We start from the raw sequence: 15975 nt of genomic DNA, 5'->3' as shown, positions 1-15975 counted from the left end.
TATGTTGTTTTTTTGGCTTTCCACATTTTACACCATCTGGTCGGTCATTTGAGTGTTTTTTTTATTATTTTTTTTAGAGGCGACAGGGGACAAGTGTTGCGAGTGTAAAGCAAGTTAGGGTGATGGATGTTCTCCACATGCAGAGTGTCAGTGAACACAGCAGCCGGGATCATGCTAACAGCACAGAGACTCTGCAGAGGAGTAGCTCTCCACCTTCTCCCTCCTCGTGGATGTAACAATTTACAGGACTATATAAAGCCTTAGATATCTTACTGTATCACCTCGTTCTCTGTTCTCTACTCCGTAGTATTTATAGAATTGGATTAACATAACTAAATCAAAGCACCGCTATTAGAGGAAACACGCTTGGTCTTGGATGTAAAGGAAGTAGAAGCTTATAAAAGATGTGGTTTTAATTCTAAAAAACAATCACAAACATCAGCTGTGTCCTTATGATCATCATCATGTCAGAATCAGTCCACTTTAATAAAGTTTTGTTAATTATATGAATGTGTTAAATTTTGTTCAATCCATGTTTTTTTCTACATATGACAGGATTACGATCATGATTATTATTTGATTATCAAGTCATTGGCTTTGGTAGTATTGGTCTACTCGGAGATAAAAGTCAGTGCAGGTCGGCTATTTTAAACTGGCTTGATAATCTGACTGAATGTTCACTTTCATTCACTTATGCTTGTATGTACGGGGTTGTTTTGTTTTGGCATAAGCAATCGGTAGTGAGTGATGTATCCATCCTGCCAACATCATGTTCAGTCAACACGGAAGCTATGACGATGCTGAACAAATGAAAATGTGAGTGCAAAAGGTGTGTGATTAAATAATGCAAACATTAACAATGCGCAAGAAACATCAGACAAACTTTAGGATGAAAGAAATCTGGACTTTGGCTACACTCAGTACATTAACCATTATGTCTCAGCCACTTTGCAGCATTTCCTTTGGTTTAATGGGGCATATTTCACTGTTGCACCCCCATTTTTAGCTGATATTGCAGTTGTATGTTACCCTGAAATATCGGTCATATGCCAACTCGAAATAAAGTTTGTCATTAAAGCTGATCATTGCACTCCACAAGCTAAGTGAGATCTCACATTAGAAAAGGCTGAGTAGCGATGACAGTGTTGATGAATACATGTAGCAGCAGCAGCAGCAGCATGCTTTGATGCTCTGACTTTTTTTCTGGGACACTTCAGAAAAGGTTAAGAATACATTTCTACTCGACTGGTATTTTAATTGTGTGATGGTTTTGTCGGCACAGAGTCCTCGGTCCTGTCCCTCCAGGTTTCCATCACCACTATACTGGAGCACAACTTGACTCCGGTGGCAGAAAGCTCTCTGTACCCAGCATTAGCTATTCAGTGACTACTTCACTTTACAAAATCCTTTTGTGCAAAATGTCACAGCAGTGTCACGACTGTTGGCTCTCTGCTGGGATATCAGCGTCCACAAGGAGGGTTCAGAGTCTTTCTGTCCCTTTTTACCAGCCCTCTGTCCTCCGTCTGCTCACTCCGCTCATATTGACGTCTGCTGCAGTAGGACAACGAGGCCATTAACTGGGAGGAGAGGGGGAGTCGGGGAACAAGAGGGTCACAACAGAGAGAGGGGTAAACGGAGTGGGAGAGGAAGAAGAAGACGAACGTTGAAAGGGTCAGGGATAAAAAATTGTAGATAGAGGCGATGAACACATAGAGAAGCAGAAACAGGAAATAGTTAAAAAAAACAAAACAAGGTTCATTGGAGAGAGTAAATGTGAGAACAGCTAGGAATATTGAACCAGAAACAAAAAGATCCCACTGGGAATAAAATCCAATATCATCAGGCCCTAAAGTACTACACAAAGCACTAATCCTCAAGAAAGGAGATTGTTACATATCTAAAGGCAAAACAATTGAAGCATTGAACCAACTATCTTTGGGGATTTTACTTTTTTTTTAATAAAGACAATATAACCAAAACTGAGAGAAAGGGAGTCATTTTCCAATTTTAAATAAAAAAATGTAAATGTCTGTCCATAAAATAAACCACTCGTAAAAAAAATGGTCCAAGACTGTCAAAACCTTCTGGACAAATAAAAAGCTTTAACAGAAATTCAAACTGCAGGTCCTCAAGGTTGTAAACATCCTGTGGAGCCGACTGTCCAGAGGCGCTAACATCCTGTCACTGTGCTGCACAAAAGCTCACTTAAATCTGTTCATCATTACTGCGATACCTATTCTACAGATACTTAAATACTGGCTTTTTTACTGATCACAATATCAAATAGAAGTTTTACTAAAACATGAAACTTCACACCACATTTACATGCATATACTAAAGTACTGCTGTATGCTGATGATTCGTTTATTTTGTATTTTCTTTTGTCTTTCTTAAAGGAGAAGGTTCGTGTTATTCTTATTTTTCTCTCTCAATACTTTCTGACTTCCCTACATTGTCTGTTACTCAGCTCAGAGCCAATTGTTTTCAACAGAAGACATGAATCTTTATATATTGATCACAAATATATGGTGTCTTTAAAAAAAAAAAGTAGTTTCATAAAACAGCTGGGCACTGTATATTTAAGAAAATGTTACTCAAACCGGAGTAAATCGTGCATTTTTAGAGGACTATTTTCAGCAGCAGATCTTTTCATGGGATGTATTGAGTAAAATATAAATAGACAAAAAAAGAGTTTGAGTTTTATCTTTTAGAGCTATTAAGCGCAGTCACATATGGGCACTGACGATTAGTGTTCCAGAGGAAACATGGTCCCAGGAAAATAAAAGATCGATATATATTGTATCCATATCTTTCCTGTGAGAAACACCAGACTTGTTTTACTTTGAGACAGATAATGAGATACTGTTTGTAAAACGACAATGTCGGGAGAGCTTTGTATATAATATCATGCAATCAATTGTCTCAATATATTTATTTAACAAACCTGTATCACCGGGGGCTTAATTTTCTTCTTGATTAGCTTCTTTCTTTGTTTTATCTGATTTCATTAGTTGAAGGACTCACACTTCAGTTTAAGATTACATCTGCTGAGTTTTTGCATAATAACTTCCATATTTGTAGAAGAAGAAGCGTCTTTTAATTTAGTGTCTTGTACTTTCTGCTCTTGATGCAGGTCTGTTGTTTAATACCTCAGTGTACGTGAAATCACTTAAAACCAGCATCTGTTTGTGGGAATTGAATACATTTGGGTTTTAATTAAGACGATTACGCTCTATGGAAGAAAGTAAAGTAAAGTAGGAGGGATTCATTTCACACAAAAATATGGATGAATGGAAAAAGTAAAACTAGGGTTGAATTAAGTTTCTTTTAAAAGTTTTTCCAAAATGACCCAAAATGTGGCATGTGGAGAAGAAAAAAGACCAGTAACATCTTCGACTCAGATGCTGGTTACAGGTTATTTCACCAAAACCACAAACTTGCTATATTATGTTTGAAACAAAGTGAAAAGGTGCTCAACTAAAACAAACTGTACAACTAACTGTCGTGCTATTTGTTCTTCAGAAATCCAACGAATGAAATGTCTCAAAAATGTAAAAACTAAATTGAATCCAAACAAAACACAGGAAGGAAAGAGGGAATACAAGACCTTGTTAGCAGAAATAACATGTTCTGTGCTGAATACACAACCATTACAGCAAAATGTTCTTGAAGTTTTTAAAAATGTACTCAGGGCTTCATGACCCTGCCAGAAAGTGAAAGTCTTCCTTGGTTTATTGTGCAGCCCTAGTCCAACGTATTTACAGTTTATTTCATAATTTAGCATTATGTTATATTATGTATGACGATCAAGATCAAGTCAGAGTCAAGTCAAAGCGTTTATCGTCATATGCGCCGTTAAAAGTTTCCCTTGAAACAATGAAATTCTTCCTTTGCCCTCCACTCTGAATGCCGTTTACATGGAAATACAAGTTATGAGGAAATAAATGCAAGGACATTAATAATGAACACTATGTACAATGTGAAATATACAAAATAAAAGATACACTTTTGTCCAAAATTCTATGCACATGGTGGGTGAATGTCTGTAAAGGGCCTGAGGATAAAAGCTGTCCCTCAGCATAGAAGTCCTGAATTTCTCATTTCTGTACCTCCTGCCAGAGGGCATAAGCATTAGAAAAACCTGTATTGAGGGTGGATGGAGTGTTTGATTATGCCGCAGGCTCTTCTATGGACTCTGCGGTAGCAAATGTCCTGCAGAGATGGTAGAGGCACCCTGATGATCCTCTCGGCAGTCTTTACCCCTCTCTACAGACGTTAGTGATCCAATGGCGACGCTGTTCCCAGGCCACGCAGTGATGCAGCTGGTCAAAAGTGCTCTCTATGATGCAACTGTGGAAGCTGCTCAGGTGTTCTCGTGATGTGCCGAATTTTCTCCAGCACATTTGAATTTCAAGACTCTGAAGCATGAAATGTATGAAAGAAGTGGGCGTCGTCACAATGACATCACCCACTGGTTTGTTGACTGTGGGTTTGACGCCTTGATTTCGGCATTTTTGTGCTGTCGCCGTCTTGGTTTTTGATCGTCTCCAAAAGTGACAAAGGGGCTGGAGTTAGGATCAAGCCAAATGTTGTAATTAACTTGCATGAACTGAAAACACACTGTGAAAGGGTTAAAACTTCAGCATGCTAATATTTGCCAACTATGATAATCACTATCATAAACCAATTTGATTAACAATTTCACCAGATGATGGTGCTACATGAAAGATGTTTCAATACATCTTCATGGGCATCAAGGATGTGTGAACCACATTTTGTGGCAATCCATCCAATAGTCAACCTCATGGTGACACTAGACAAAAAGTCATATACTCATTCAGTATAAACAATAAAGTGTGTTTAACATTACCATAAAACCAGAGATGAGTTCATAGTTTCAAGTGAACGGAGTCTTTGAAAAAGAATGAAACCATCTTAAAACGAGCTTCTTCCTTACCCAACAAAAGAGGGAGCATCTCTGCATCAGCAAGTGTTTTTCTCTTTCAGGGTTAAGGTCCCCTTCCTGGTTATTATTAGCGTTGCGTACTGGTACAAACGTAAACAAAACTAGACTTGGAAGAAAGCAAATTGTCTTTTTCATAATGCAGGTTGTGGAGGTCACCCCGATGCCTCATATTGCCTCCCGGCAGAATTAAGTAACGCCTCAGCAAGCCTACACGGCTGCAATGCTCATTCTCATCATTAAAATAAATTGCTGTGCTCTCTGGTCTGTGTAAAAAGAAAAATGTTACAAAAAAGCCCCGTTTTCACCCCGTGGCTCTGCTCTGGATGTTGTCACTGTGTCATCCCAGAGGCTCCTTCGGCTGTTTCAGAGACATTCATACATTGTTCACTTGCCCATGGGAGACGCAGCGACTTCTCTCGCGGCCGGTTATTGTATGAAGTAATCACTTAATAACGCACAGTCATTTGCATCAGGCAATTCCTGCCGGGGAGAAGAAAATAACATATCTGGATGTAGAAGGGGAGGCAAGGCTGCTGCTCATGTATCAGTATATTGGATCAATTTTAAACCCGAACATCTGGTAAAGTGGGCCCTTCTTTAGAATACCATTGTGTTTACCTGCTATATTTAGATGGTGCATTTATGAAAACCTCAGCAACGTACGACTGAGGCTTGGCTCGAGTGGCAATTTGTTTGAAGAAGAACACGAGAGAGGAAAAATAGATTATGACAGAGAGAGATAGATGGTTCATATGATGCCCACCCTCCTCCTCTAGGAGAGGAAGAAGATCCGGTCTAGTCTGATGAAATGCTCTCTCGTGTAGATAGATAGGGTCTGAAGTAACTTGATAAAGGACGGATGTGTGGGAGGGCCCGGGTCTCTCCACGTCAAAGCACAAACTGACCTGGTACGATGCTGCACCGATCGTGCTCTTTAAATAATCTTACCGTATTTAAATTGTACTTTTAAAAAACTGTGTCACAGAGTGCTTTGCAGTCAGATAAAAGCAGACCTTAAAATAGTAAAAAGCGTTGTACTTTTCCATTGAACAACATGATTGATTGGTTTGATATAGCGTGTGCCCACATGTGAGATATATATATATATATATATACCGCTGTCATACTCTGACATTGTGGCCAGGTCCCTACTGGAAAAGAGATGATGTATCGCAAGAGAATTCCTGGTTAAAGGGGACATGTCCTTTCAGTGCTTGTGCAGATACATTTGGATTTCTGGAGTGACTACCAAACCACAAAACTGTGAAATCACGACGACCCAGTCAGTTATTTAGTGGACTGCCTAGATCAGAAAACATTTCAGATTTGGCTCCCCTTTCTATGTCACCTTCTGGCTCATTAGAATATACCGCCCCCCCCCATCTTAGTATCTCTACCCACGGCTTGAGAACTACCTTTGAAAAGGTGCACCATATGTTTTGGGGGGGAAGGGGGGCTTAAAGAGACAGAGTCAGACAGAGGGTGAATACAGGTATATTCAGACAGACAGCATGGTGTGTTTTTGTTGTTCTAGTAGAAATCCAAAATACAAGTATGAACCTGAAAATGACTGTATGTCCCTTTTTTAAAAGAAGCTTGAATAAATAAAATAGTGTGCCCACAGAGATCTAGCATTACATCTAAACAGGGGGGAACAACATCAGCCTGAACTTTAGAGATGCTGGTAGGCAATTTTCGTAACCGTTAGACTGAGACAGACCAGCTATTCCCCCTGTTTCCAGTTCTTGTGCTGAGCACAGCTAACCAGCTGCTGGCAGTAGCTTCATAATTTAGTGTACAGACGTGAGGGTGGTATCGATCTTTTCATCCAAGTCTCTTCAATGGGTGTATTTCCCAAACTTTAAAATGATTCCTATACATCCATAGTCAGGATTGAATTCTGAGCCGTCTATTACGCAACCAGGTGCTCCTACAAACACATCAGATAGTCTAGTTCTGTGAATATTTGCATTAGTCTCATATTGTTTCATATTAACTTTTGACTGACGTGTCGTCGATAATCAGTTTTTACAGTCAAAAGTGATTTTCCTTCCAAAGTCGGGATCAAGCTCCTCACAAAATAGTTGAGTTATATTAAGTGGTTTTGACAGCTGTCGTATCATATTTGTGCAGCTGCAGAGGCACATATAAAGCACAGTTTCGGCTAAACCGGTCGTCACTTCGGATTTTCTCGCACACATGGACAGCTTTCCTGCTGTGAATGTCAAGTGCGAGTTATTGAACAGAGTCGGAGGTAGAGGAGTCTCGCTGATCCCTGGCAGCTCCTTAGCCTCTGGCACTCGGCAGGTGAAGCACAAAAAGCTCCAGCTCAGTCAGACTTCGGGGATTATTTACTTAGACCCTGCTCAGAGTGTCCGACTTAATTTCTCAAACAACCCTTCATTTCCTCGTGCTGATAGTGCCGCAGCGTCCTAGCATGTCAGTCCCAATCACTCCTGCCTCACTTGTCTCAGGTTTGTGTTGGCGAGAGAGAGAGGACAAAGAGAGATTTAACAGAGCTTTTTGTGTTCTTTCTCACATTTGTTCAGCTCTGTTAATGCCCAAATAAAATGCATTATGTTCCATTTTTCAAGAAAGCCGTAGCAGTGGGGACCAAAGGGGATTTGGTAAAAAGCCAGGCAGTGTCAAGCCCGACCTCATGGCGCTTTTTGTTGGCTGTTTTCAAGTTAAAGGCTGTGTTTTTCTGCTTTAACAAAACAAGCAAATTGCATTCTCTCTGTCCTCCGGCTCTGGATGTAATTTTTCGCCTGCCAGAGCAGCTTCACACCGCGCCTTATCTCTCTTTTAAATTGGCCACAGAATAACAGCCTCCTCTCTGCATAGTTGTGCCATTATTATTGTCATAGGTAAACACAATGTCTGCTGAAGACCTTGAAGTCGATCAGTCGGTCTCTCTGCGTCTCCACTTCCACACATTTGCTTTGAAATTGTAATTATCAGGTCAGCAGATCCCACCCCTTTAATTATTCTACCAAGCTTCTTTTCTTTTTTTTTTGCTCCAGGACATTCAGCACACGTCTAGGGATGTGGTGCGTGTGTGCGAATGTGTGTCTGCATTTCTGTGCGCCTGCTGCTAGAGTGGCAAATGGCTAATGAATAATGCAGGGTAATAGTGATGTGTTGACACCTCTGACGGCTGAGAGCTGCCGAGCTGTGTATCACTGATAATGTGCCATTTCCCTTCTGTGCTCCTTCACTCCCTTATTACGACTAATTACAATTTCTTTTAATAATTTCACCTTCCTACAGCCCCAGTGTCAGTGTGTGGGTGTGTGACAGAGTTTGTTGGGCTGCCTAAACTAAAAGCTAAAGTACAATGTGCACTTCAAGATGCATTTTACAGGACTTGAGTTTAGCTGGTCGGTCTCTAAATTCATCTGAGCTTGTTTCTGCAGTTTATGCTTGGTGGCTTTGGTGTGGCCTGAAAGGATAGTGCTGTATTAGAGTTTTTGGAGTCATATCCTATTCCCATCTCCTCCTCTATAGCCAAGCAGGGCTTTAGCTATTACTAAGGATTTTTCGATTGTGTCCTCAGTGTTTTTGTCTAGAAATAGAGGTTTTACTTTTACCAGTGCGGTTTGTAATTTGCAGTTGATCCTTGTGAGTTTTTAAGGTCATAGAATTACTATTTTTTAAGACTACGAGTCTACAGCCAAGCAGCTCTGTGAAGCTATACTTGGGCACAGCAGAGCTTTGAGCTAAATGCTAATGTCAGCATGCTAACATACTCACAGTGGCAATGCTAACATGCTGACGTTCAGCAGGTGTAATGTGTACCATGGGTCGGCTCCATGTCCATGTGTCCTTGAATGACATGTAGTGTTAAAGCGCTTTGAGTGTCCATCCCTAGAGCCATGGAAATGGCATGGCAAACAATTTTAATTAATAAGATATATCTAACTGTTTCTTATGATCTGGTCACAATGATCTTCACTGAATGCTGTTAGGGAGAATCGGGGGTGTTTTCTAAAATCCTGTCTACGGCACTGTAGCACTGTAATTTACCTCACTTATGAAACCTTTTGAGTTTCCCTCATATTCACTCTGTTGGCTCTATCTTAAGAACAAATCCTCAGCTTGGTGCATGACACATTTGACATGTAAATCAGCAGGAACATTTGGAATAAGCAGAAGAACACACAGCTGAACTGATAACGATAAGAGCACCACCTACAGAAACACATACTTCATTAACACAGGACACAGACATCAAGACTATCATTCACGCTGACTGATCTCTGAAGAGTGTAAAGTAGAAACACCAAAGCAATTATAACTGAGCATCAAAGAGAGGAGCAGAAAGCAGCGGTAAGCACGCTGGTCATGTGGCTAAAGAAATGGCCTAAGAAATTAACAGAACGTTCATAGGTTTGATCACCACGACAGATTTGTCTCTCAGCAGCGTCATGTCGAACTGTCCTTGAGCAAGACGCTGCAGCCTCAACCTGCACAACACCTAAAACCAGAAAATGTAAAAATATGGAATCTACACAGTGTAAATGTTTCTCCTGTGTTACAATTTGACCCCCTTTGCATGTAATGATGTACGTGTTTTCAGAACATTTTGCAACAACTCTAGTATATATTTATGGAGGTCACTGCATGCCAAAGAACACTGTTGTGATGAATGAAATGTCCAGACTACAGTCTTCTTATAATAAAACTAATATTTTCTGACCTTAAAACCTTTAAGAAATGTCACCACAGGTGTTTAAACTGAAAATAAAATATGAGTCTCTTATCCTTTTTTTAAGGCCCTTTATGGGGTCGCTGTAACGATTGTTATTGGGTTTTAAAGGTTTTCATTGTGTCATTTTATACGTGTATGTCTGTCTTGACAATCTTTGGATCATATTTGAATCCCATATTATGGAAACAAAGTGTTATAAATCCATAAATCCATCAAACCAAATGAAAATATTTAAAGCTAAAATCTTTTCTCTTTAATTGGTTGTAGGCACAGCTCTGTAATGCAAATATTTGAGTTTCATTATCCCCAGCCATCTCATCATCCACCCCCACCGTCTCCTTTCCTGATTCAATAAGGTTTATGCACATAATTGCTGGTAATCTACATTCATTTTGTGTATATAATTTGAAAAACCAGCAGAAATGGACATTTGACAAGAGGCAAGAAAATGATGCGCCTTCTCCATCACGGTGCAAAGTGACGGCCGTAACGAGAAATGTAGATGAGATGTTTCTCAGTGACGAGAAGAACAGTTTACATTTGAGCAGGCTGGAATATAACGTGAATTGTTTGGGGGAATTAACCTTTAGTCATCATTCACACCTCCCATCATTTGTATGCCAGCTGCTTTCACAGCACAACAATGTGAGAGAAAGGAGTTTTACAGTTAATTATTTCTAATTCACAACACTTTGGTTCACAACTGGAATGGAAATGACATAGTTTTAATGAGCTGGTTTCAAGCTGTTGGAAAGCTTTGTGCAGGTTTTTATCAATGTCATGGTCCCGGGCTTTCGCTTTGTGATTTCATTTGCCAGCAGGAGACTCGGAGACTTCTGGATCGTACCGAGGTTCAGTGAATGGGAATTTACTCCCGTACAATAGCCTGTTCAGCTGTGATAAAGGTTTATGACCATAAGTTGATCAGCTACTGCCTAAAGCATGAACAGGTAGATTATTTATTTCACTCATTTTAGAAGTCGCAAAACAAGTCTGAGAAGTCAAGAAACGAGTGACAGGATAGGACAGCAGAGAAAACATTGTACTGCTGCATGGCTTAATGGATGCTGTCCGTCTGTCTGCCAGTTGGTCCTCTAGTTTGGTCCTCACTGAAATGCCTCTACAACCATGGGATGGATTTCCTTTAGTACCGACATTCGTAGCTCCAAAACGATGAACGTTAATGACTTTGGTGATCCCCTGACTTTTCCTCTATAGCACATAGTAGTTTTTTTTCAGTGAAAGGTTTTGACAACCATCGGATGGATTTCCGTAACTGTCTGTACAAACATTCATGTCCTTTTAATAACTTTCGTTATTAAAATGATTCACTTGTTATATAGTTGAGGTGATCACAGCTGGTAGACACATGCGATGAGGGCGAACAAGTAGACATTCCTTTTTGATTTTTTTTTTAAGGGATCAAAAATGTTGGGAAACAGCCGGCGTTTGTGTTGAGCGCTGTCCAAGGTGCTGATCCTGGAACAGCTGTCTAAGCTACTTGAACAATAAAGTGCAGGATACTGCTGGTAGCTCTGACAGGATGCATCATGGTTTAGAGGATTTGCCTTTCCAAATATCTATTTATCTATATACAGTGTGTATATATAGATATATATATATATATATATCTATATATATCTATATATATAGATATATATAGATATATATCATTTGTCTTCTCTCTGCTGTGTTCTTGTTTTGATTTTCTCTTAATTTCTCTTGCTTTAGTTTGGCCTCACTTACTTACTTACTGTTTGGCTTTCGGTTGTTATATTGCCTTCTGGGTATCCTGCCTTTGCTTAGCTTTGTCTGTTTTTGAAGGTGCCTTAAGTTCTTAGTTATTGTTATTATTATAATGATTATTATCATTATCTGTGGTCCTCCATAATATCTATGCTGTATCACACTGTGGTAATGCCGCCATTTCCCCCCTCATCATTATCAGTATCGCGCTGTGCACTCCGTCTACTTTACACAAGGTCTATGGCTCCTTGTAGTACTCTGCATTGCTGAACGGCAGGGGGTCCTCTGGGAGCGCGCAGCCACCTGCCATGCAGGTGTACACTTTATGACCCACTTACTAGTCTGGCTTTGACAAAACCTCGAGTAAAGATGCATCTCTACAGTGTGTTGTGTGTTTGAAAATGATCAAAGCTTGAGAGGTCATAACAACACTAGTTTGATGCTGATGAAAGGATTATGCATGTTTTTATTGATTGTCCTCCGGGGTTCCTGCATCATTCACGGGGGGACGACGTGTGGGCTGCTGTTCAACAAACCAATAACGAGTGTTTCTTTTCTCACCCCTTGAATCTTTTTACATATATATATATATATATATATATATATATATATATATATATATATATATATATATACTGAAGTGTGAATTTGACAACCTCTTTAACTATTGATGGACACAATAGTAAATTAGAAATATTACTTGTGAAACTTTCAGTACACCAGACATATGGTTACACACCGGAGGGCCGTGCTGCAGCAGCATTCACATGCACATTTACATTTTTGATACCTCGCTGAGGATCACATCCACGGCAACTTACAGTACGAACAGCTGTTAGAATAATTCTAATTCTAGGATTAGCTGAATTACAAGCACACAAGAGCGACGAGTACAAATGTCAGAGAAATGGAGTCCTTGAAACTTTCATAGGGGTTTTCATTTTCATGCATTTTATTTAAAAGTCTTTATGCAAATTCATATTGGAGTAAAAGGGCTGACTTTGTGTGTTTGCAGGATCCAGTCCGGCTCCTACCTCAGCACCGGCTGGTTTACGCTTATCCTCGCCATGGACATGTGCAAAGAGATCCACATCTACGGAATGATAAATGACACCTACTGCAAGTAAGACACCAACAATCACCCTCCTACAAAAACTTTAAAAAAACTAGTTTCACATTCACAGCAGCGCTGGCCAATCGCGGCCTCCCATAATCACATACTGCCCTGTTGGAATACATTTACAATTCCTCAGTTTGGGTTTAATGGCTGAATTTCTATGCTGAAATCCATATTGGGTTCTCTGTGCCGTGAATACCATTACGTTTTCCTGCCTAGAATACCCAGCGGGCTGCAGAGTCTCTGCTGCTGCGGGTGGCTGGGCTGCTGCACCCAATTCCTCCCCTGCTTAAAGTTTTATTTGTATATCGGCCTGTCATTGTTCTCAGACTCTCGGGTAAGTGATTGCTGTCTGGCTGCGAGGCCATAGGAGGGATGACAAACAAGATGCTGTTGCTCCAGGCATGGCTGCTCGGTCTCAGCCTTGATTGACTCGACTTCTCTCTCCCTACGTCTCCCCTCTCGGCTCAACCTGAGCGCTTTCTATCCCCCCCGAGTCAAACACTTTTACCTAATACACGGTGAAAATCCTGCCTTTTATCCTCTCCCTGCTCCCCGTGCACAGCGGGAGTTGAAATATAAACAGCCTCAGACGCATGGCAGAGAGGGGTGATAATTCAACCAGCACCGAGGATTTTATGATTCAGTGAGGCAGCTGAAGGGTCCCTCCCTGCTCCTCTCCCACTTATTTTCTTTTCCTGCGTGAGAGTGGAAGATATTGTGTTTCACTAAGTTTCTGAAGGGACAATTTAGTGTCACGCAGGTTGGCAGCCGTCAACAAAGAGATGAAGTGGAGTTTTGTGTGACGATGTTTAAAGCTCCAGTCAGGATTGACCTCAGCAGATATGTGGTAATGGAGCTTCAACAGGTGCTGCAGAGAGGGTGAAATTGAATTTATTTGTTAACGCTGGTGCGCAACACTGTGTGACACGGAGAGGAGCGAGGCAGGGATTGGGTTGTGTATTACTGTTAGCTGGCAGACAGCCATAGTTGCTTTCTCGCTGTGGACCCACTGGTGATGGCTGTTTCTCTTCTGTCTGTGTTCATTTTCCCAATGAAATTGTTACACAAGTCATTTTCTCATAAAGCCGTCACTCGCTATTAGATACCAACTGCAGAGTGCTCAATGAATCTACTGCTGCTGCACCTGTTTTTATTGATTCCTCATTCGTTTTAATGGTTTGAAGATGCAAACTGTAAACAGAAACTCAAAATGAAATTCAGGTATGAATGGCTTAACTTACCCTACTGTACAATACTCAGTATATTTGGGATGTTTTCATATTTACTTTTGGGTCAGAATAGGGAAGAACATTGCCATGATATCTAAAAGAAATAAGTGGGATTTGTTTCGTGTGGTATTAAGAGTATCTATTGAATAAATTTGGCCGCCAACGACAACAACTCCTGTTGTTTCTTGTGATGAGAGAAACCTGGCGAGAGGAGAGCTGCGCCCGGGGCAGCATCAGTTCAAACGGCTGAACGTTGTCCTGACGGATCTTTAGTTTAATAGTTCAATAATTTAGTTTGCTTTATAGTTCATATAAAAATGTTTAAAGGTGTAATTTGCTGTCCGGAAAATGCTTTTGCCCCAAATTTTGCGTCACAAGCAAAATCATGTTAAAACACTATACTATTAAATCTAATATGTGTTATTCATGTATACAGTATAACTTACACATAAAACTTAAAACTGCTATTACACAACCAGAAGATTGGGACATACAGTATGTATTGAAGCCTGGTTTGGAATGACAAACATCTGTGTTAATCACATAAAAAATACTGTAGTATTTAACTTTGAATTAGAGGTAAGTGATATGATTACATTTATTATCACACATTGATATACATCGCAAATGAATGCAAAAATCATATTAGCAACTCAAATAGATATTAGACTTTTTTCGCTGTTTTCTCCAGTAACCAATTTAGTTTGCAGCCTGCTTGGAATAATTGATTTGGACAGCAGACGTCTGTAACAATAGAGCGTTTGAATTGTCAACGACATGATGATATAACTGCAGCCCAACTCTACTTTTAACCTTCATTGGGACGCTATGATTAAAAGCGATCGATCACTTGCTAAACTGAACCAGATACTGTAGATCTCATCTCATTATCAGTTTACATACTGGATGACAGTTTTAACAATCACTCATTTAATCGTGCCTTTCCTGTGTGATGTAGCGCCTGAGGCTTAATAATCCTAATTTGTGTTTTAAATGTATTAATTAGAGATTGACCGATTCCACCTGTTGAGTCTATAATTGACAACATACACAAACATTTTTCTAGCTTTTCCTTCATGGGAAATATAAATTAAAATGTATTTTCATAATAAAACATTGACTATTAAATATTTAGCATTTCCTTCAAAGTTACAGGACCGTCTCTCACTCAAACAAATCTTTAAAAAATTTAAAAAGTGCTTGAGGTTACTGGACAAATATAATCAGATTGAAAATAAAATGCAGCATATCCCACTTTATCTAGCATGTTTCCGACAGACGCATATCTTTACAACACAGATCTAAGTCATTCACATAAATACCTCGACACCAACGACATGATAATAAGATGGCAATTAGGCTACTCCGCCATAATAGAAGCAGACTTAACAGATTCAGTGTTAAATATAGTTGTTAAATATGGACTCTCTCTCTCTCTCTCTTCTCTTTCTTCCTTCCTCTCCTGTGTAGGACGGAGGGTTACAGAAAGGTTCCCTATCACTACTACGAGGCGGGCAGCCGGGACGAGTGTGCAGAGTATCTGCTCCATGAGAGCGCCCCCTACGGCGGGCACCGCTTCATCACGGAGAAGTCTGTGTTCGCCAAGTGGGCCAAAACTCACGCCATCAAGTTCTTCAACCCACCATGGCAGCTGTCGTGACCCTGGCTGAACCGACATGGAAATACTAAACCAACGACGTCATCATCATCATCATCATCATCATCATCGTCGTCACCTGGGGACCAGCTGGATCTCGACATTGACAGAAAGTGTGTTCCCTGATGTGCACAAACATCCATTTTGGCACAAATTCCACTTCATATCCATTTAAAAAAAGGTTGGTTGACGGCTGCTTGTCGAGCACTTGTTTGATTTTGAAGGCCGCGCAATGAGAAAGACTTCCAGTTAAGATTTGACCAACCAAGACAGCAAAAAAACATATCTCCTGTTTTTTTTTGGAAGTCATTTTTTTTTTTCTTCATGAATTTGAGAGCAGAGCGCTGCACAGCCCGCTGCTCTTCACTGGCTAATCGATCCATTCGCTGCTCTGTGAGTTTAGCAAAGGATGGCTCGAAGACTAACATTAAGAAAAAGGAGAAAACAACAGGAAGAAGTAACAAACCATCTGTCAACTTTCAGCGACCTCAGTCGCTCACATGTCTGCAGGCGCTGCACATTGCAAAGACCGAATTTAAATGTTTT

General features: G+C 40.2%; 1 protein-coding gene across 1 annotated transcript in view; it reads left to right on the top strand.

The window, feature by feature from the left end:
* Positions 1–15432, top strand: part of st6galnac3 (ST6 (alpha-N-acetyl-neuraminyl-2,3-beta-galactosyl-1,3)-N-acetylgalactosaminide alpha-2,6-sialyltransferase 3) — a gene marked incomplete at both ends in the record, with an annotated part of 60912 nt that extends 45480 nt beyond the window's left edge. The window contains 2 exon segments of the mRNA XM_079172479.1: positions 12439–12546; positions 15243–15432. Of these exon segments, the coding sequence (XP_079028605.1) occupies positions 12439–12546; positions 15243–15432 (298 nt within the window).
* Positions 15433–15975: the final 543 nt, after the last annotated feature.

Source organism: Pholis gunnellus (assembly GCF_910591455.1).
Source record: "Pholis gunnellus genome assembly, chromosome: 14".
Taxonomy (NCBI): Eukaryota; Metazoa; Chordata; class Actinopteri; order Perciformes; family Pholidae; genus Pholis; species Pholis gunnellus.
This window is presented reverse-complemented; position numbering and strand designations above follow the sequence as displayed.